General features: G+C 35.1%; 1 protein-coding gene across 1 annotated transcript in view; it reads left to right on the top strand.

The window, feature by feature from the left end:
* The window catches only part of BCKDHB (branched chain keto acid dehydrogenase E1 subunit beta), a 217,720-nt gene that overhangs the window by 150,778 nt on the left and 42,822 nt on the right, over positions 1-24,120 (top strand). The window contains exon 9 of the mRNA XM_082731185.1: positions 4,017-4,103. Coding sequence (XP_082587311.1) covers positions 4,017-4,103 — 87 coding nt within the window. The remainder of the gene's footprint in view (positions 1-4,016; positions 4,104-24,120) is intronic.

Here is a 24,120-nt window from a genome sequence, read left to right as displayed (position 1 = left end):
ATAGCCACTTGTGATGATGTCTGGATAGAAGACGGACAATGGGAAAAAGTCTCGGAGTGGCCAGACGGGGCACAAGGTGTTGTCAGTGTCCCATTGGAACAAGGGCGTCTTGATGAGTGCTGTTGGCCAAGTTGCCGGTGTGTTCCTTATTGAAACTTTGATAGGGGAGGAGATGGCTAACTGAAATAGGGCGAAAGTGAGAAAGTGAGACTCCACGAGAGAAATCCAGGGCCGACCAGTGCTAACTGACTTAGCAGCCACAGTCTGTTTCACTCCTAGCCTTCCAGAATTGCTTTTAAAGTTTTCTTGACAAATCTTCTGGAGCCCTGGTAGGAAACAAAGACCTTTTGTTTCGCGGTAGGGGATACAGAGAACAGTTATTCACGGTCCTTGTCTTTAATTGGCTTAGTTTTCCCTGGTGCCATTTGTTTGCCTCTCACTCGCTGGTGCTCCATCTGCCCGAGGCCAGGATCCTGGAGCAGGTCTTAGTGGCAAAAAGTTGAAGAAGCAGTTACTGGAAAATCCAGCCTTATGTGATCTTTCCTGGCTCTGATAGGTTCAGCTTTTTATATTGAAAAGTTGTTTAAACCCTTAAAAATTTTTTTTTTCCTCAAGTGGTAAAATAAAAGAAAACTTGAAACAAAGATTTCTTCTAAAGAAAATGAATTTCAAAGTATTATTAGTATTTATATCTTTAGTTATTTTAAAAAGATTAACGGCCATCCCTGCTAAAAGGCACCGTGTGAACTTTTACTAAATACCTCAAAATTCTAAATTTGGTTAGCAACATAACCAGGCAGTTGTGTATCATTTTGCCTAAATGTGTGAAAATTAAATGCCTGTTGAAGTTGACCAGAAACATGTAATTTAATCAGAGTTTCTAATTGAATCACAAAGAATAGAGTAAAACTGTCTCTAATTTTCTAGATTTGTGATGATCTCATTGTCATAATATTAACAAAGTGTTAATAATTTCTAAAGGAGTATAGAAAAGAAGCAATCTTCAGAAATTCTACTAAGTTAAAATTGTGAATGATAAAAAAGCACATACCAAGTTAAATTTAATTATATCTTACAGAATTATTGAACTGTATTTATAGACTCAATCATTAATGATATGTGCTAATTCTTTGATGATATGAATTAGAAAATATCACTGCCACTTCTTAATTTTAGCATTCTTCAGAATTTTGTTGTAATTTTATTTTACACATTTTAATGCTTTTCAGATATCAGAGTTGACTTTAAGAAACAAAAATGAACTTAGATGCTTTCCAAATTAAATCCCGTAATTAGTTTGAAATGCTTAGCTCCCAGCCTAGCCTCATAGCAACTTATGGGACGATCAGTTGATGATGATCATTATTTCTGACTCCTCTCTTCTTGCCACACTGTCTCTGGTTCTTATGTCATAATAATTTCCAGAAACTCACAGTGTTATTACTTTTTCATCGTATCTACCCTTTAGTTCTTGGTGTTTTAGAAATTTCTGGAATTTCTTCTGTAACTGTCAGCCGAACTCCTGATCCAAGAACACACAGGTATACAATACACGTACAGAGGTGTTGAAGAGCATCGTGTTCTCTGATGCTAAGAGCTTATTGACCATGTTGTCTAGGATCCAGCCGTTTAAGGGCCAGGAGATGAGCTGGCTGTTATCCTGCCGTGGAGCGCAGTCTATAGAGACTGGCAGAGAAGCCTGACTCCCTGTGTTCTTTGCCTGTTCGCTGCAGGAGCTTGGGACCTTAGGCTTCTCTTGTTCCGGAAGCTATTCCTAAAGTACCATTAAAACAAACAAACAAAAACCTTTTTTGGTTTTTTAAGGAGGTTATGACTACAACACAGTGTGTACTTGTTATTTTCAGCCATAATTCGAGGGCTCTGCTTTTACTTAATAATGACTTACTGGGAATACTTGCAATAATATAAAAGTACTTCTTACATAGTCTTTTTCCCAACAGCTCCTTCACTGTCTGTCTTTAGGAGAAACAAGTTTTGGTAGTTTGGAATGAATTCCTCCAGACTATTCACACATGTTGGCTCTGGACGTACATCTATGTATATTGGTGTCCCCATGGCTGTGGTGGGTTGGGTTTTTTGTTTTGTTTTGTTTGTTTTTTGTTTTTGTAAAAACGAGATTATGTTGTTCTGCAGTTTGCTCATTTTATCAGTTCATTTACCATAGGCATCTTTCCTTGTCCTCAGTCTTTTTGTGGCTGCATAATAATGCAACTGTATTGCTGTTCTTGGTTTATCTAGCCTTTTTCCTGCTGAAGGACACTCAGGAGGTCTCTGAATTTCATCTTGTTGCATGAACTCACAAGGGCTGGAAGCTTTTGTCCTGGCTATGTCTGTGCTTCGTTTCCCTACTATATTCTGCAGGCTATAGGAAGCCAGGCTCTCCCCCTTTGTTGCTTATTGGCCTTCAGGGATCATTCTGAAGGTTGTCATTCGATCTCGGATAGGACTCAGCTCAAATAAAAAATACCAGTTCTGTTGTGTGGAGGTTTAAGGTAACAGTAGCATTTTTATAGAAGTTTCTCATTTCTACCTCCCCAGGATTTAAGATGCATCCTCTAATTGGGATGGATTTTTAGCTACGTCATCCTTGGACACTTACACATTGGTAGACTTGGGTTTCAGAGTGATAAGAAAGGTTTAGTTGTCAAATCTGTTTTTTTTAAACTGGTAGTCCTTTAGGTCAGGACTTCTTTTAGAGAGTCCTTTGAGAATGCGTTTGGTTTTTTTTTTTTCCGTGACTGTGGACTATTCTTGTCTCTGTATATTTCTAACCAGGTGCCTTAAAATTTAACTTGTGATTTTCGTAAGTGGCATAATTCATCACAGTCCTAAAATCCAAGTAGCAGTATAGCAAGGTTCACATTTCACTGGGGGTGGGGATGGTATTCATTAAGGTGTTCATAAAATTTTATGTTCTTAAGTCACTGTATACTCAGTAGATATAATAACTTATTTTTATCATGGCTACTGGCCATATCTTGGAGTTTAACATCTGCTTCTTTTAAGAATTTAAACTCTAGTTGCTTAGAATGAAGGCAGTCTTTTAATTTATGTGCATATATTTGCTTGGAAGATCTTCTATTCACAAAATATTAATGTATAATTTAAGAAAAGTGATATCAAGTTATTAGACATGTAGCAGAGACATTACCCCAGCTCTTTGGTAACATGTTAATTATTCAACATACCTGAAGCAGTAATTTGCTGTTGATTTTAATATTTTTTGCCTTCCAACACAGCTGGCATCCTGCTATGATACCATAAGCTATTCTTTTTGATTTATTATTGTACAGAGTATATCACGCTGGGTGAACAAGCACACTGAGCCAGTATGGAGGGTACATCTTTCTGTTTGTGACATTTTCTATGTGAAATGGAGTTGTGGTGGTTAACCAGTTTTTAATGCACACGAACAAAGACGGCTGTAACCCTTGTACTTTTGCAGTGCTTTCCTCCTGCGAGGTTTCCTTGAAGATCTAGAAGCTTGAACTTTTCCTGTGTTACAGCTCTAACATGCTATTCTCATGTGCTCCTTCTCCACAAAACAATATTTCCCAAGGCTGTTTGTGTATATGCAAATACACCCAAAAGTGAACCCCAAAACCACTTTCATTCTTAAGGTAATATGAAGAAAAAATGATTTTGAGATTAAAAATGTGAAATACAGTAATTTAGTTTGTAACACAGAAGTATTTTATAACAGAAGTATTTTATAATGAAGTATTTTGTAATGGAATGTCTTTTAATGACAGAATGATAAATCCCATTTTTCTTTTGTAGTAGGGTTATAAACTATATTGAAAAATTTTGTAACAGTGCAAATATCAAATAACTATGCAGTGAGAGTTACAACTTATTTGACATAAAACTGTATTACTAACTTTTAATTATTTATTAGATTGAAATACTTTGTTTTTATTCCTTAATCAAAACTGCCATCATATACTTGAAAATATGTATTCTCTTCAACATCAGATTTTCCTTTTCTCTTTCAGTCTGTGATCAAAACAGGGCGACTGCTAATCAGTCACGAGGCTCCCTTGACAGGCGGCTTTGCATCAGAGATCAGCTCTACGGTTCAGGTAGAGTAACTTTTTGGCACTGGTTTTCACATTTGTGCAGTTGCACTTGTCTATTCCAAGGAAAAAGGTTACTTATCACAATATATAGAAGTGTGCACTTTCTGGAAATGCACGTTTTCCATTCGACTCCACTGTCCTTCGGTTAATGGTCTAATTACATCTTCTAGAAAAGAAATCTTGAAGTAATAAAAGCTGAAAATTCCTTTATAGGAAGAAGAAAGTCTGAAATGAGTTTACAAAACTAATGTTAGTTATATTTGCTAGAAGAACAGGAAATGAAAACTTTTAAATCTGAATGTGCTATTTCTCTTTTGATAAAAGTTAAACTTATTATGCAATATGTTGATCTTAGATTTTTACAGACTTCCCCTTAAAAAAGAAATGCATCTGTCAAAAGTTAACAATATAAATTCAATAAATAATATCAAAATCAGTAAGTGATTTTGTTAGTTTAATTAATAATCAAATTATGTTATGCTTTAGAAATGGTTCACAACTTTCTTTTAAAAAGTATTCAGTAGAAACTGCTGCAAGTTAGGGAAAAAAAATCCCACATAATGCTTTATGAAGAAATTTTTTTTAAACTTTTGTTTGCATTTATATCACAGATAGGGATAAGATGATTTAAATGAGTTTCATTTTCCTAATTTTTTAAATTAAAAATTCAATAATTATTTTAAATGTAAAGTATGTACATTTTAAATTCAGAATATCTTTGCAGTTTGCAAACATTTTACTTCTCTTTACTGGTGTTAAGATCATTCTTTTGTTAAGAAACATGTTAAGTTGAGAACTCCTTCAAGAGTGAATAGTTTAAAAATTTGATGTAAGATTGTGATATATGAATAATGATAAGTTTTTATAAGTTAAGCTTTTAACCATTAAACAGTGATTTCTACCAATAAATTATCTCTTTAAGTGCAGATTGACAACATTGTAAATATTTTTAAATTAGATGAAGCAGATTTAAACATAAAACTAGATCAATATAATCCAAAAATTATACTGTTATTTTATACATTATTTATATTGTCACTAACAAAATTAAGAAAAGCAAATATTTGAGTTTTACAGATTTTTTAAAAATTTATTATATGATTTAGATTCTGGAGCATACTACTTATTAATATGAGTGTCTGGTATTTATTGTGCATTTTATTCATTGAGTAGCATAATGGATTAACTTTGTTTAAAAAAAACGGGGAGCATCACAAACAAATCACTCTAACACTAAGATGCTATTTCAAGTCAGAGGCAAAACTGGAGAAAGAAACTGGAATTGTCTGACTTCTAGTTAGTATATAATGTACTAAATCATTTAAAATGATAGTGACTTGGTAAGAGAACTTTGATCTGATACTCTTATTCATTCTGCTCACTGAATGCTGTTTTGTTATCTCAAAAATTTAATTTGCATTTTAATGTAAAAAGAAAAGAAGTAAACACAGGATTAGAAATAACTCCTCTTGTGAAGTATTCTTTCTCTCAGTGTGCTTATGCTGGATCTCCATAAATTATTAGTAAGTTGCGGCAGAGTGTAACGTATTTTTCAGACTGGAAGAGAATTAGAAAGATCATCTAATTTAGTGTCTGTTGGTCTTGAATAGTACTTGGACTTGGGTTAACAGAAAAATATCAGGCTTCAAGAAGACATTTGTGAATTTCAGTTTGAGGAACAGCCTATTAGAGTTAAACACAGTCATTACAAAAGACTCACACAAACAAGATCATAACCACTGTGTTAAAATCAGATCCTGAAATTATGTGATAATGATTGGGAGTAAAAGTTGTGAATGAGATTATCCAAAATATAATTATATTTATAGCATAACATGAAGACACCTTGTAACCCTCTCCGACTCCCAAGAATCTGCCCATAGGTGTCTGCAGACGTCAGCCTGGGAAATTGTGACCTAATCTGACCCGATTCCTTTGACACATTAGTGGTGGTTGTCGAGGGTGTGTTTTTGACTCACCCAGCTTAAGAGGACAGTGGAAGATCTGGAACTAGGACAGGAGTCTTGAGGAAATGTTGAGTTTATGCATATGCATTCTTTATTCAAAGTTCCTCTGAGCCCCAAGAGGAAGATAGAAGTTTTAAATTTATTATAAAATGTTCTGTGTTCCATGTTAAAAATCATTTAACCAGCTAACTATAAAATGAATTAAGGCAATGATGTAGAGGGATCTGCATTTGATGTTTTGGGGGATTAGTATTTGGATTTATTAGTATCAGGATGAATTTAAAAATACTCACAGGTGTTTCTGCTTAAGTAGAGAAAAAGGATTTTAATAAAATCAACACAGTATCCCCAGATGTTTGATACTTGTGGCTTTCATGTATTGATAAGGGGCGGGGGGAGATACCTTGAGAGAATTTTTTTTTTCTTTTTCAGTAATAACATTTGCACATACTCAGAGTAATCTGAAGAATAAGTTCTGCCTTTCATTAATTATTTCATGCACATGTTCAGCTAAATGCAGTGTCCTCTATTGAGCATCTTTTTTATGGAAGGCCTCATTCCCTGTTGTTAGTGAAACCTCTGTTGCATTACCAGCACCTTGGATTGTTTAAACTGAAATTACTTAAGTGTGAGGTGCAGTTGCTTTCACCACTTGGAATGATTCATATTCCTATATTTCTTCTTGTTGTATAAACTATGGTGTAAGGTCTAAAAAAAAGATAAAATGGGATTAAGATATTGAAAGCCAGTTTTCTGGGACACCAGGGAAAAGGTACACAGAGAACTTACCATTGTTTGGAAAGCAAGTTTGAAATTATGGATGAGAATGGTCTATAAATTGATTAAAATACTGAATTATTCTCAGTGTTGTATCAGTGAATGTAAATTTATGTAAAAATCAACACATACCCAGAAATCTGCTCCAGAAGCACTATTTTGTGGAAGATCTCATGGGCTCATGTTTAATCTTACAAAAAAATAGCTCTGACTATCACAGTATTTTAAGAGACTGGTGATTCACAATAAAACTACTGTTTTTAAATACATTAGAATCTGAGAGCATCATTTTCAGTGTCCCTGAAATTTTAAATTATTACCCATATTAAACATAAAAAATACTGAAGATAACAAAGCACTATACAGAGTATTCTTTTAAGTTTATAGTTAGTATTTTTAGATAGAAAAGTGATAACATAAAAAAAAGAAAAGTGATGTCATGCTAAAAAAGATTGAATATCATCAAAACATTTTTCTCCTAGGTGTAGGAATTATTGCTGGCATTACTATTAAGTTGGTTTTTTTTTTTTAGTTGTACAGATAAAATATGAAAAGAATGAATATGAAATGTATTCATACTTTATTTACATAACTTCTCAATTTATGGCAGATGGCTCTTCCATCATATAGGGAATTTATTGTCCACATCTTGTTTGTTCATGCCCATTGTCTCTTTTCCTAAAACCATTTATTTTATTAAAAAAATACTCACGGTTAACAATCTTAGTTTAAAGTCATGTTAAACTCACAGGAATGATTAAACATAACATTTAAAAAAATGGATTGTCAGTAACTTCTTCATGAAATTTATATGAATGCTTACAGAAACCAAAACCAATGCATCGAATTTAAGAACTGCTTTGCATTCCTATTGTACTGAATTTGGAAGTTAACTGAGAGGCAGAACAAACCGAGGTCTAGTATATTTGGCCCCCCACCCCTGGGGAAGATTTCTTGGTCGGTCATCCAAAGCTTCACTGTCTCTTCTCATCTAATTTTACATTCCCATCTGTTCTCACTTTGGGGGTGAGGGAACTTTTTCCTTCTTTCATTTGACACACACTGAAAGTTGGAGATATGTTGCTTTTAGGGAGTTGTGCATTCCATCGTGCACCCTGATTTGTAGAAAAGTGCAAAGACATAGGGCTTGGGTAATTCATTGACCGCGTTGTGTAGTTTGAGCAAAGATTTCATTGCTTCAGATAATTTTATAATTTACTTATAGATGATGTTTATATTCCTCAGCTTTATGGAACACTGGTTAAAAACAATCATTACTGTGCAAAAAGAAATGTGTGAACCTCATCCATTTTAATAGTCCTCTCATTAATTTATATTATATGTGCTAGAATGCAATGTTCAAAATAGGCACTATTTATTTGAATATTCAGGCCAAATAATGTATGGTATTTAGCAGCTTTAAATAGTATAATTTCTTTAAGCCTCGGAGAAACCAACCTTTATTATTAATTTCGAACACATTCCCATAATGATGACATAAATCTTGACTCTGATAGGCTTGTGATTAAAAAAAAAAAAAAAGTTTTGAGGTTTTTTTTTTTTCTTCCCTTCTGGATTCAATGCTTAATAAGAACGCCAAAAATTTTGGGGATTGGGGTTGGCTTAAAGGTTTTATTTATTTATTTTTTTAACACATGGAAGCAATAAGTCTGTAATAAAGAGTCCAGTTGGAGAGGATGGTAAGTTTCCATACCATTGTTCCATCCTTTCTGTGCGGTCTCTTTTCCTAGAAAAAGAACTCAGAAATTGTGTGTACTGACATATATTTTTAAGGTAATCATATTCTAATACTTTGAGAGGATTTTTATAGGATTTACACAAATCATTGTGTAAACGGAAACTTTCATAATTTTCAAGTAAAGGAATTTTGCTTTTCTTACCATTTCATTTAGAAAGGATTCTACGGGAGGATTTTTTAAAAAAATAAACTTCTTATTCCTACCAAATTACCAACACTCTGCTTGAAAACATCAATCTGAAGGAGAGGGAGAACTCCTACATGTCATGAGTTTTTATCATTGTGGAAAATGTTTAATTAAAGTTATGATGTTGTTGGGGCGCCTGGGTGGCTCAGTGGGTTAAAGCCTCTGCCTTCAGCTCAGGTCATGATCCCGGTATCCTGGGATCGAGCCCCACATCGGGCTGTCTGCTCCGCAGAGGGCCTGCTTCCTCCTCTCTCTCTCTCTGCCTGCCTCTCTGCCTACTTGTGATCTCTGTCTGTCAAATAAATAAATAAATAAAAATCTTAAAAAAAAAAAAATTATGATGTTGTAAAGTAAGAATCATCAGAGAAAGCTATCAGAGTAGTAATTTAATGAGTAGTTTACTGCAATTTTAGAGTCTTATTTTTTAAATTTTTTTTTAAAAAATTTAACCAACAATGCAAGGCATTTGCCAACAACAACAGATGTAACAAGCAGGGAAGTGTACTTCTATACCAAAATCCATTTCCATGGAGCCAGAACTTTAACGGTTTAACACAGAGTGAACAAATAGAAGATGGACTCTTTTTAAAGTGGGTTTTTGCCTGGAAGCCTGTTTAGTATTCATCCAGCGGTTTCTATGGCCATAGATAGGAAACAAAGACTGGGTCCTTCTAGGGATGCATGAAGGCTGGGGTGGTTACGCCACTGTTTGCAGTTTGTACTTACATCCAGGTTACACTCTGGTGGTCCTTTTCTTTGACTGGATCATGCCAGTGGCTCTTCCTTCTTTGCTCAGTCATGTAAATGAATCCAAGGAGCCCCCTTCAGCCCTTGTCTCCCCTATTCTTCCTCAGGCGGTCCCAACCTGAGACCAATGGCTGGTCTTACAACTTTCAAATGCAAAACCTTCAGGACTTACTCTACCTATGGAGCATTAGACTAAAAATTTCAACTTCCTGCTAGTTTTGGTAGTGATAAGAAATTTGTATGAGAAAATGGTTAATTTGAAAGAATTTTTCACATGAGACTGAGAAAAGGTGGACATTAGGACATGGATATTCACCAGCTTCTGGAAATTAGCTTGTCTCAAAATGAACTCTATTTTTCCTCAACTCTTTCTGACCTTTTCTTTTCTTTCTTTCTTTCTTGTTTTTTTTTAAATTAAAAATTTTTTTTCAAGACTTTATTTGTCAGAAAGAGAGAGGACAGGGGAGAGGCAGGCAGAGGAGAAGCAGACTCCCCACTGAGCAGGGAGCCTTATGCAGGGCTCTATTCCAGGACGCCAGGATCATGACTTGAGCCAGAGGCAGATGCTTAACCCACTGAACCACCCAGGCATCCCTTTCTGTACCTTTTAAATTGTCTCCTTGCTTATCCCTGCCCCTCAGCCTCTCACATCTTATCAAATTACTATTCACTGTTTCCATAAAGCACATCAGATTTTGCCCATTCTCTGTTTGAATACGTCCAATAGGTCTTGGGCAATAGAAATAAGATATTTATGTTGATAGTAAACTGGTGTTTCCAGTATTATTTCTCACATCTTTTTATAAATCCATTGTGCTGTCCTACTGGCCATTTCTTGAATGATAATTAATTCCTGTAATAAAACTTTGCTGGGTGCTCTGGGTACAACATCAGTTTTGGCATTTCATTCATTCAGCTAAATAGAGCTCTTATTTTGGTGACACAAGTTTAGTAGCAAAAATAGATGATAAACAATAGTTATACAATGGTACATGCTTGGATAAGGAAATAATCTGAGGACTGTGGGATTATAAAAACAACTTGATCACCTAACCCATGGGTCAGCTGAGTTAACTCTTGGAGGATGTGTATGACCTTGAGGTGAAGGGGGTTGTGACTCTAGGCAGAAGGAATAAGGAGGCAGGAAAAAGAATTGATTTTCTAGTGGTTTCAGGGTTTTGGTTATGGTTGAAGAGTAGTAGGTGAGACTATAGCACCAGGTAAAGATCAATAAGCTGGTAAGGTTTAGACCATAAAGAATCCTCTGTATAATACTAAGGAATTTGTTTTGGGTGAGGAAAAAGCTATGACAGAGCAAAGCCATCTCACATGGCTAATAAACTTCAGTTCTCCCATATGATGTATTTAAAATACCTCTCATAAATTTCCCAGCAAATCGGAAGTACAGCTCTTCCTCAACTGTCAGTGTTTGGTCCCAATAAAACTATCATAAGGTGAAAATATTGTAACTCAAAATGCATTTAATACACCTAACCTAGCAAACATCATAACATAGCCTCAGCTACCTTAAAAGTGCTCAGAACACTTATATTAGCCTGCAGTTGGGCAAAATCATCTAACACAAAGTCTATTTTGTAATAAGGTGCTGAATATCTCATGTAATTTATTGAATACTGGGCTGAAAGCACAAAACAGAATGGTCGTACGTGTAAGGGTTGTTCACCCTCGTGATCTCTGGCTGACTGTGAGCTGTGGCTCGCAGGCCTGCCCAGCATCTTGAGAGAGAATATTGTACCTCCAGCCTGAAAAATATTGTAATTCAGAATTCGAAGTTAAGTTTCCATTGAATACATATTTCTTTCACACCATGGATAAAGTAAAAAAAATTCAAATTGAACCTTAGTAAATCAAGGACTGTCTGTAGTCAGAATACAATAGTCACAATTATTTTCATTATTTAAAGCCAAAGGGTATAATTAAAAGGATTTTAAGCAGGAAATTAACTTAGAAGTATTTGCAGTTTAGGAAAAATCTCTTTGGCACTTGTGTTGAGGATGCACCATGAGGGGTGAGGCAGGAAGTTATAGAAATTAAGAAAGAAGTTATCTGAGTAATTTAAATGAGAGATTTGGGGGTCTTCTAAGTCAAGGGTGTGAGAATGGTGGTGTAGAGAAAAGTGAATTTTAAAGGAGGGAAAATTTGAAAGACGGGCTTGCTGACTGATGATACAAGAATTGTGCAGGAACTGGGGTGAATGACAGGCAGGCTGGAGTTAAGAATAAGGCTTAGCTTAGTTTCTGGGTTGGGTGATTTAAGAATGGAGGTGCTGGGGAATATTATTGGAAAACAATAATTTAAGCACATCTTTTGTGGAAGATGATGAATTCATTTTGGGCTTATAGAATTTGAGATGAAGATGAAAATGTGTGTCTGCAGCTCAGAAGAGAACCTAAGGTCTAGGAAAAGGTTAAGGATTCATCATCTTATGGGGATGGCTGAGGTCAAGGTTATGGGTATGATCACATAAGAAAAGGCTAGTCTTAAGAGGAAAGTTTCTGAAGAAGAATCCTCCAGGGACATCAACACTTAAGAGAAAGAGAGGAAGAAGAGTTGTAAGGAGTGTGAGTTGGAGTGACCAGAGAGAAAGAGTGAGTAGGAGAAAGCCATTACTGAAGATTAAAGGCTTACAGAGTTTAAGTCAGCTAGAGACTGATGGTTTTAACTGGAAGACATTGGTAACTTCGATGAATGTAGGGTTATACCCAGGATGGAGGCCATATTATATTTGGGGTGGTGAGTGAATGTGTGAAGATTTAAAAAAAGAAAACATGACTTCAAGAAACAGCTTTTAAGAAAGGGAGAAGCATAAAGGAGAAATCAGTCTCTAAATGCTGTTCACTCAACATGGAAGGCTGTTTTCACCTTTCGAATCTCTTTCCCTCACTGCCTCTTCATCCTTGTCCTCTCGCTTACCCCTCCAACCCACCTAGGGTTTAAAAATCTCTCAAACGTGCCCTTTGGTTTCCATTTTTCAAATAAACTCAAATGGACTTTACTAGAAAGAAAACCACACAATCTAAAAGAAAAATGTAGAAAATAACTGATACTAAGATAGGTAAGAAATTTAAAAAAAAAATTATTTATTTGAGGGGGTGAGGGGCAGAGAGATAAGGCGGAATTTCAGGCAGATGCTGCACTGAGTGTGGAGCCGGAGTGGGGGCTTGATCTCACGACCCTGGGATCATGATCTGACCCAAAATCACGAGTTGGTTGCTTAACCTTCTGAGCAATGCAGGTGCTCCAAGAAGGGTAAGAAATTTTTGAGCAGAAATGTAAAAAGCAACAGGATCTCTATTGTCATAGATTAATATATTTGCATAAAGTAAAAAATAACTTTTGTGACAAAAACAAGCACAATTAAAAAGAGAGTGACAACTTGGTCAGTGTTGAGGCACAGGACAAAAGATAATATTGTATTAAACATTCTTAAATATTAATAAGGACACTAATAGTACCTTTATTTAAAAAGTCAGAGACAGATTATTTTTTCAGAACTATTAGTGGCCAGTAAACATGAAAATAATATGATACTTATGGCTAAAAATGTGAATTTCAAAAATGAGATACCTATCATTTGTTACTCATAGCAGTGGTAGTGCTTAAAAATAAATCATATTTAGTGTTGAAATGGTGCAGGGTCATCAATCTTTCTAGGAAATCAGTTTGGGGATGATTGAGACTCATCAAAGAGTGCATTTCCTCTGACTCAGAAATTCTAGAAACCTTCACTTTGGAGTTCCACACAAAAATATGAAAGGTCATTTGTCTCAGATCCAGTCATTTCATAGAAAAATACTGGAAATACCATTAATGACAACAGGAATATGGTTGAATAAGTTATGGTTTATCCATAGGATGACTGTTATAGATTTATGAAAATTATTAAAAGAATAGTTGACAGCATGGTAATATTTGTACAGATATAATATTATATGAAACACTCACAATGCAAGCCCACGGGTGTTTTACTTGCCCAATTTTGTGGAAGGAAAAAAAAAAAGACACATATGTATATCTAGATATAGAGGAAAAAACTTATAAGATATGACTTTTTTGGATATTTTTCTCCTAATAATTTCTTCATTTTTTTTTATGTATAGAAGCATTTATAATAATTAAATCTTTTTTGTAGTTTGTGTCTCATACATGTCTCGGTAAGTCTTCTAGTTCTGGCTAAAATGTTTTAAATAAGAAAACCCATTTTGCTCATGAATTGGATTTTTAAAATATCATAGTACTTTACTTTGACAGGGTTCTTTAATCAAGTACATTTGAGTTTGGGGAATTGCTGTTCTTAGTGGTAGTGGCTACCTACTCAGTTTTGTGATATGAGATGGATTTAAAACCATCTCATATTACACAGATTCCGTTATTCTGTGGATTCGTTCCGTCCCTTGCATGCATGGTCTGTTTGACTTGTTGTTCTCATTATAAAAGTGAAAGGAGCATTATATTGGGTTACTCAGATTATTTAGTCTTCCCATGTTAATTGGTCAGTGATACTGAGATTCACATTGAATCCCCTGCTTGTTTTCTCTCCCTCCTTTTGGTATTGGCTTTTCGAAAGATTGCTGTCATTCTCTTTGAAATCCTTTTGGATGTAAGCCAGTCAGAAGAAAGATCATCCACATTCCACCTTTCTGGGTAATGATAAAGTGCTCCAGTTTCTCTCACACAATTATTAATATTTTCCTTGTCAGAAGTGGTCCCCTTTGAATTCAAAGGCACATTCATTGTGACCCTCACTTCCCCTCTCCCTTTCTTCGTAACCTCTGGTCAGCATTTTGTTGTGTCCTTTTTGGTGATGTCCCAAAACCACTCCTGTCTATCCCACTTAAGACTGACTGATTTGCCAGTTGGCTGGGAAAAATTCACTGCTGAAATGTTTGAAAGGATGTGTTCTCAAGTGAAAGGTGATGTTATAAACATGTAGTCTTTAGTCATTAGTTGTTATCTAAGGAGTATGTGAATTCTCCAATAACCTCGGTTTTGAACTAGCATCTTCTGAGAAAGGCTGTCCCAGATGTCCCATCTACAGTAGCTGTCCACCCAGAGTTTGCCCCATGACAATGCTCCGCCCTACTGTCCTCATGGCCTCTGAACTGTCTGTAGGTGTCTTGTTTATTTGTTCTATGTCCTTCTTGCCCTAGTAAAAGACAAGCTTCGTGAGCTTAAGGACCATGTATGGCTTGTTCATGTCTGTAAGCCGGGTGACTAGAACCCTGGCTGGCACTATTAGGCAGGCACTTAAATAATGAAATGAATTGTTGGCCCCTAAGTATTGCTGCTGTTAATAATTTCTTTGAAGAAGAATGGTATCTTGCTGGTTTGTGTTGTATACAGAAACTGCTAGTCACAAAAACTGCTGGATTGGACCTTGGCCCTTTGTATACACCACACCAATTTGTTGACTGCCCCCCCGCTCAAAAGTTTTGTTTTGTGTTATGAGTTAACTTCCAAAATGAGTACTGATATTCAGTGCTTTTGTCCTTCACATTGCTACTTGGTGTCGTTTTGACAAAGTTACTTCTTGTAACTAACCTGGTGATTTTTTTTTTCTCCTCTTAATTCTCTAGTGAGGCTAAATAAAACATTATTTTTTTTTCTAAAGGTTTATGTATTTATTTGAGTGAGAGCGAGAGAGGGCAAGATGGGGAAAAGGGGCAGAAGGAGAGGAAGAGGGTCTCAGGGGACTCCAATGCGGGACTCGATCCCAGGACCCTGAGGTGGAACCAAGAGTCGGACACTTATCCAACTGCATCACCCAGATACTTACTTTTACATAGTTACCAGTGAAGTTTCCACGAATGAGTAGACTATTTAATGAGTAAAATAGATTCTCTAAAGAAAACCATTACTTTCTTCTAAAGATGACAACTGATTTCTATGATTTGGTACCTTTATACTTTAGTGCCTGATGAGTTTTAGTTTACTTTCAGAGTGATTTTTGAAGGTCTGGTTGTAGCCTCCAAATTATAATTGATTGAAAATATTTCATTTCCTTATTGGGCATGACATAGTTTCCCTTCTTTTAAAATATATATATTTTTAATGTATAATCTTAAGATTTTTCAAACTACAATAAAATTATTTAAAAATTTCTTAGTGAAAGAATGTCTATCCATGACCTGGCTGACCCTCTAGGCTCCCTAGTAACTTCGTAGGCAAATACGGAGAAGCGTGTACAGTTTGTTAGAAATTCTAGGTGTATTTTGTCAGCATTGTATTCACCATCAGTAAGGGGATGAGTTGGCCTCCAGGAGACAGAACTGAACTTCTCTGCTAGTTTGTCATGCTGTTGGGTAGGCAGTCAAGTTGCTGTTGTTGAAAGCTCATTTTATTTTGGTAATTTAATGTAATTAAATTTACAGCTCAAATTAGTTTATGCTTTGTTACAAGGGCCATCACCTCTTTTCATGAATGAGTTCACAGCTCACCAAAACATGCTTGTGTTTAAAATAGATGTGAAAATAGAGATGAACTACTGCTAATGAATTTTCTGCTCAGTTTGAATCTAAGCACTTGTGAAAATTAAGACAAGTTAAAATCAGCACTTACTCAAAAACAAACAGTTGAAAATGAAAGTAATAAATCATCTAGTTTATAACTGTTCTGATGTTTTAAATCTATCAATATTAATAATAGTGTTAAAGATGTTTTAATGTGCAGGTCTGAAAATTTGCATTTGATTGGGAAAATGTTGAATGTTGGATTATTTTCTTTCAAGTTATGTCAAAGAAGGTAGTTTATTGCTTGATCCACTTGAAGAAACATATTTTTCTGTTTTAATCCTTTAAAGGACCATATAGTGATATTTGCTATTTAGGGTAGTTTTATATTGTAGATGGCGCCAAGAATTTGTCTTTATCAGTATTATTAGGGGAGAGGTATAATTCATGGCTATTCTCTTAAGAGGGTCTAAATATTTATGCTTTAAAAAGTACCTTGAGATGACTAGTATTTCAAAATCCATTATTTGTATCATCTACGATTATAGTTGTAAAATTGTTTACAAGTACTGATTATTTCCTTTCTTTTGGTAGGATTTGTTTATCCTCTTAATAAGTACGTTTCTGCATTTTTTTCCTGCATCAATTTTATATTCCCAACTTAGACTATAAGGAGGGTATAATATATTCCCCATGTGTCTATTTTTTTTTAAGACTTTATTTTTAAGTAATGTTTATACCCAACATGAGACTAAAACTCATGACCCTCAGGTTAACAGTCACACGCTCTACTGACTTAGCCAGCCAGGTGCTCCATCCCCCCCCTGCCTGTATTTTGAGTACTTTCTGCACCAGTCAGACTCTTGGTTTTCCCTGAGATGGCTTGCATTTTCAAATTTTCTGTCACCATTTTTCTTCTTTAATCTATTCCTTTTAAAATACCAATGTTTAACTCTATATGTGCAGTTAAATTGAAATTGAAACTTAGTCTTAACCTTTTCCACTCATTACTGAAGAATCCTGAGCCCCTACATCCTGAAATAAAGTTATGCCCTATTTTCCTAACCATGGACTTTTCTGGGCATCAGTTTCTACCTAAGAGTGCATAGCAGACCACATTGAATGTATTTTGTGAATAATACTCCAACATCACACAATCCTATATTTTATTAAAACCAGCTTTTCTATGGCAGTTCCAAAAACATAGTTCAGGTACATTAAAATAATGAAGTATTATACAAATATTGATAAAATACCCTTTTCATTTGATGGAATGTTTTATTATGTATGCAGCTATCACTTTACCTAATGAATACAGCATCCATTTTAATAAAACCCATGTATTTTATAAAACTAGGACCTTGCTTAACCTATATTTAGAATTAAGGAGCCACAGTCGTGTAGGTGAAGCGAAATGTTCTTATTAGAGAGCATGCCACTGGGATTCCTTTTGTTAGCCCGCCAGAGATCTTTTTTTTTTTTTTTTCTTCCTCTTTTGCCATCTTGCCTCCCTCCCTGTTTTTTCTCTGCCTTTCCTGCTAGCCTCAGCAAACATATGGATCTTTGCGGCAAAACTATAATTCTTCTCTCATCATGGACAAGCTAGCATTATTCAGGGTGGTTTGTGCCTCTGAAAACCTTCTCCATCCTAGTAGGCAAAAAGTAGAAGTGCCCTGTAATATTGGATGAAGGTAGGGGAAAGAGGTTAGATGGAGGCAGATATTTTTTTTTTCACACGGTTGATCAAAGATGATATTTTAAAAAGTTATGGAGTTAATACCATCTGTTACACATTTTTAAAGGGAATTGCCTATCAGTATGAAGTCTGTGAATGTGTATTTTTTTCTGTTTTGTTTTTTTTTTAAATGGTGTAATAGAGTGGGGTGTTACAGATGAGACTTCTATCTATATTGTAATTTCCTCCAAGAATATCATAGCTATCAGTAGTTTCTATAATGCTGTTAAGGATAATTTGCTAAAATTGAAACTAGGGGGCTTACTCGGACACATAATTAAGAAAGAAAGATAGCTGTTTCCGAACCTGAAATGAATAACAGAACAAGCGGAAGTCCATTAAGACTTTTTTTATTTCCTCAAAGAATAGGCCAATTTTCATTTACCTTCACAACCAACATCCTCAAAAAAAAAAAAAAAAATCCCATCTTGAAATGGTGGTTATCCTATTTGAAAAAATTTGCCAAGCGAATTTCATTTTGAATGACCTTTCTTACTACTTGCCTTGTTACTCATAATTGGGACAGACTATTTTTTCATTCATGAAGAAGCATTTAGTTAATAATCTGAAGCAGAGTTCTTGCTAACATCATTTATGTGTTACCTCTATTAAAGCAATTCCTTTAGAACAAAGGCTTAGTGCACTTGCTTCCAGCTAATGAATTTGTTTCGGGGACAAATAGCCTTAAAATAATGTTTTAGGAGAGGATAGAATTCCATGTTATACAAATAGAGGTCTGTATAGTTACGGGGAAGGATAGCCCGGCTTATCAGGTGGATACTAGTTTGTCTGTTGAAAGTCTTCGGCCTTAAAACTGTGAGACCAGCAGTCTCTCTACTGTCTAGAACATTTAAAAAATGATAGCTATTTCACAGATAAAATCTGAAGTTCTTTGTTTTTAGTGACGTGGGTTTTTTTTGTTTGGTTTTTGGGGGGGGGGTGGGGGAAGGTTTCACTTATTTGAGAGAGAGAGAGCACGAGTGGAGGGAAGGGGCAGAGGGAGAAGGACAAGCAGACTGCCTGCTGAACAGGGAGCCTGACCTGGGCTGGATCTCAGGACCTTGGGGTTATGACTTGAGCTGAAGGCAAAGTCTTAACCCACTGAGCCACCCAGGTGCCCCTATAGTGAAGGTTTTTATTAGTGAAGTTTATTTTATTTTTTAGTGTCGTAGAGTATGATCACCTGTAATATTTCTCTTATGCTCTCTGCAAGTCAGGCATTTTAAACATGATTTCATCTTTGCATTGGTTTTCATGAAGACTTTGGTCATCTGTCAAATAGAGCTGACATCTTCATCAGGAAACATTGATCTAAAGAAGAAATGGTCACAAATGTTTTAGCTTCCATGTCAGGCTAAAGAGAGGTGAACTGGTAAAAAGTAGAGAAATTAGACCCACCTTTCTTGGTCTAGCAATTTAAAAAGTTATTCCCATTTACACCAATTCTCATGTCCTGTTGCCTGAATAGGAAGCCTTTCCTAGGGATAGTGAGACTTGGTGCTCGTAGTGGACTAAAGGTGGTCATATAATTTATCTTCCAAATTTGGACAGTGGGCATAAATTGGGGTCATTCCATGAAAACTGGGATGTATAATTACTGACTTAGGCTACTTTATGGGAATATGTCAATTACCATGTTATGCAATTAAATCTTAAGGATAGGTAACAGTGGCCTAGATATGCAGGATTCTTGGTAAATCAAATTTAGAGTTCTTAAATGTCCAAGAACTAAAAAAAAAAAAAGAAAAGAAAAGAAAAGAAAAAGAAGAAAAAACTCAAGAATACAAGTACCGTCTCTTTGTTCAGTCATTATATCTTCTTAATGTAAAAGAAGAATTTAATATGGGTTGTTTTTGCTAGTGGCTACCACTGCTTGTTCTCATGTGTAATTTATTTTTAGTTATTGGCAAACCAACTGGGAATCATTCAATGACTTATTTGTTGTGTTGGACATTAATCCTTAATAGTTTAAAAATGTCAACAAGTTCCAAATGTATTTAAAATAACTTTAAAATTTTCCTTAAAGTGAATTTTTTAGTTGTTTGTATTGTGTACAAAATGAAGATGAAAATATAATTATGTGACTTACTATGTCTTTTACTTTTTAGCTCTTTTTACCAATCAGGGAATGATAAAATAACCCTTTCTATTAATGACAGCTTTTAATTTTTTTAAGTTTGACTTTTTGAAGTAACTGCTGAAAGGGGGAAATTTTACTGTTCCCCAAATTGTAAATTAAGAATCTGGAGAAATTCATTACCATTTCAGTGACTTTAGTCTTTCAGTAAACTTTATTTTCATTACATTGAATTAAATTATTAAAGGCTTGAAATGATTTTATAAAAATTGATTTAATTACATGCTGACTTTAGGGTATATGTTTTTGAAAAAATTCCTTGATGAGAAAGACCCACTTGGCAAGATCAAGATTTCACAGATAATAGGGATTTAGGAGCAAATATGACATTAAAAATGCTTTAAAGGTATTTGATTTATTTATTTGAGAGAAAGAGAGAGAACAGAGGGAGAAGCAGACTGAGCAGAGAGCCTGATGCGGAGTTCAGTCCCAGGGCCCTGGGATCATGACCTGAGCCAGGTGCCCCGCAAAATGCTTTAATTATGCATTTTAAATAAGGTAAATTGGGGCACCTGGGTGGCTCAGTCGGCTAAGCATCTGCCATCGGCTCAGGTCGTGATCCCAGGGTCCAGGGTTGAACCTCGCATCGGGCTCCCTCCTTCTCTCTCTCCCTCTGCTTGCCAATCCCCCCGCTTGTATGCACTCCCTCCGTCAAATAAGTAAATAAAATATTTTAAAAATCATAAATAAATAAAAGGTAAACAAGGACACTACTTCCAAAAGGAAGTGGAATGGTGGCTGTTTGCCCCCTGCCGAGGCACCCCTTCTCCTGAGTGATCTTCATGTCATATAGTGGTGTAGAACTGCGGGCACCGTCAACTACATTCTCCCAAAGTTTCATGTTACCTAGGCTATACTTCCTCTTTTAAAAAAGGTTTTACACTTTTAAACCTCATCTGTTTTTTAAAATATTTTAAGACCTTTTTTGCATGACCAGTTATGTTTCGATGTGTGTGTGTGTGTGTGTACACACAAATTGTCCGGGGGCTTATGGCTGGAAACAGTGGCTTTGTTCCTATATGCAGTGGCTAAAGTAACACCCAGTGTTGAGTAGCCTAGAAATTTAGAAAGCAGGAGCGGGCTAAGCGTCCTTTTGTTTAAGAAGACAGAATGTAACTGCACATACATAAATAGCTCTCATATTTTAAAACTCTGGGGAACAAATATGAAGCTGTTTCCAGCAAACTGAGATTTGTAAAACACTCATTGCTGAGGGATTACTGAATAGCCAATCTGTATATTTATAGAACTTCTAAATCTTTTTTTGGTGGGGGGGGGAGGCGCTTCTTTGATTCTTCTTTTTTTTTTTTTATGATTCTAGTAAAGCATTTTAGATAGTATGGTTGCATTTAAAATTTTACTGCATAGTCCAAAATTTAAGCTAAAAATAGCCACCTTTTCATTGATTCCATAGCCCTGTAAGGGTATTCACAGTACACAGTTCAATGTCTCCCTTCTTTGAAAAAATAGGACTGTCAGTTGTATCAGACAGTGAAATAATTATCATATTACACTGGTTAACTGTAAAAGGATCAAGGAATGAACCAAATGTAGTGTTAATAGTTAATGTTATAAATTATTGATCATTTGTAATCTCAGGTGGTAAAGAGCTAACAAATAATTTCTCACTTGGTATAGTTGGTCCGTTCACATAGTATCTTGGTTTGCTATAGTAGAAAATTGACTTAAATATATTTAGTCACAGTATCTGTCATAGTATGACAGATACTATTCCACATGATAGCGCTTTTATTTGATGAATAGTTCTTTTCAGATTTTTCAGAGAAAATCTTAGGATGCTAAAAAAGTATGATCAAAGGGGACTTCTGCTTTAAATTATAGTTATATTTCCTTTTTAAGACATTTATATATAGTCGCTCTTGGGTTAAAGCATTTACAGAAGGTTATTTTTCAAGTGCATTTAGTTAGATTCAAGAGAATTATTCTAAAATATTAGTAGATATTTGTTATTTCTACATAGAGGAATTGCATGTATGAGTGATTTTTTTAAATTTATTTTTTATTTATTTTCAGCATAACAGTATTCATTATTTTTGTATGAGTGATTTTTAACTCTCTTCTTTATCGAAGGCATTATTTATCCCAAAATTTCCAGTGCTTGTTTCATGTCTCCATTTGGATGTCTGAAAGATCTTTTGAAAAAAAATGTCAAAACCTACTGTTAATTTCTTTATTCCCTACCTCAGGCCAAAAGTCTGGGGAACCTCATGAATGCCTGTTTTCCCTACACCCTGTGTTCAGTCCACCAGGAGGTGCACTGGTTTAGAAATACATCTCTAATCTGACCACTTAGCACCTCTAACTACCTAAATCAAAGCCAGCATCTTTCTTCCCCGAACTATCAGTTTCTCGTAAGTTTTTCCTTCAGAGTAGCTGGAATAGACTTTTTGGAAGTGCAGTTTTGATCCTGGATTTCCTTGTTCCTGTAGAGTTCCCTCCACCACCCCACCCCTCTTCACCATGAAATCCTGACTCCTTACTACTATACCCTGAGCAGCTCTACTGCTCAGTTTTATTTTCTAATTCTTTCTGCTCTCTTCACTTTTGTGTAGCCTCAGGGATCATCTTGCTCCTTGAATGAATACAATTGTGGTTAAAAAAAAAAAATTAAACATAAGGCTGGAAACACATATTTCTGCTGATAGCTTCAGAATGTCTTACAGATCAGATAAAAATAGAAAATTTGATCCAGATAGTGCAAAATGCCCTGGACACGTACCTTAAAGTTTCTTAGGGTGTGGTCTTATTTTTCATCATTTTCATAATGCTATAATTTGAATAACACAACTTATTATATAGTTAATGCCAATTTAAGTAATTATGAAAGTAACTGTGAAAAATTCTTTTAGTTTCATAGATAAATGTTACATTTGGTAGCATGGGTTTCAAATTTTCCTGTAATTTTAATCACTAACTCAGTATTTATTTAACAAAAATTCAGTTTAAGCTTTTTTAAAAAATTGATGCACATTGGCTTTTATTTATCTCTTTCTAATTTAACTAAATGATGATGAGAATGGTTCTCAGTTGCACTCTTAATATTGTTGCAAAGGTAATGTTATAATCAAAGTCTCAGAAGGGGAGGAAAAACAGGAAATTCAAAGACGTAGAATCTATAGACAAAAGTCTTTGCAGGGGTGGGGGGGATGGGGGGAAATGAAACATTTTGTATAGAGAACAGCACTCCAAAGTCGTCTCACTTCTCATTAGGAACAACAGAAGTCAGTCTTTATGGAAGTAAAAAAACAAAACAAAACAAAACAAAACCCAGAAATCTACATTCAGGCAGACTAGCTTTCAAAAATGGAGGGAAAAATAAATAATTTTTCAGATGAGCAAAAATGAGACAATTCACTGCCATTAGACCTGTGCTACAGGAAATACAAAAGGACATTCTTCATGCTGAGAGGAAACAACACCAGATGGTAACTCAGATCTATAACTAAAAACTGCAGAACATGCATTCTTTTCAAGTGCTCAGAGAATGTGGGCCAAAGTAGACCATATGTTATTATACCATAAACAAGTTTTAATAAGATTCAAACGTTTGAAATCTTCCATAGTGTGTTATCTAACCAAAATGGAATTAAATGAGATATTAATAAGATACCTAGAAAATACTCAAATGTTTGGAAATTAAAAGTTAAATTCTAATAATAGTAGGTCAGAGAGGAAATAACAAAGGAATTTTAAAATCTGATGAATAATGATGACCATACAAAATAAAATATGTGTAGAGAAGCTAAAACAATACTTAGAGGAATAGGCAAACTATAAATTCTCCTCTTTAGAAGGAAAAAAAAAACTTAAAGCAAGATTTAAAGCTTCTACCTTACAATAGGGAAAGAAAAGCAAAATATCCCTACAGTGAGTCGAAGAAAGGAATAATAAAGATAATAACAGAAACAATAAAAAAGAAAATAGACTATAGAGAACTTGACAAAACTGAAAACATTAGTTCTTAGGAAAAACGAATTGATAACCCACCGGCAAAACTGATTAATGAGAGAGAAAACATACATGACCAATAAGAGGAGTGAAAGTGGGAATATCATTACAGACCCAACACACATCAAAATGATAGGAGGGTATACAAGGAATACTCTCAAGCCCCTACCTGTGCTGAGTGCTCCACAGGCAACTGGATGCTTCTGTTATCCCCCCCATCTTAATGAAGTGTCTGTTACCCTTATTTTTACGGATTAGGAAACTGACGCTCA

This window comes from Mustela nivalis, assembly GCF_964662115.1.
Source record: "Mustela nivalis genome assembly, chromosome: 5".
NCBI classification, from domain to species: Eukaryota; Metazoa; Chordata; class Mammalia; order Carnivora; family Mustelidae; genus Mustela; species Mustela nivalis.
This window is presented reverse-complemented; position numbering and strand designations above follow the sequence as displayed.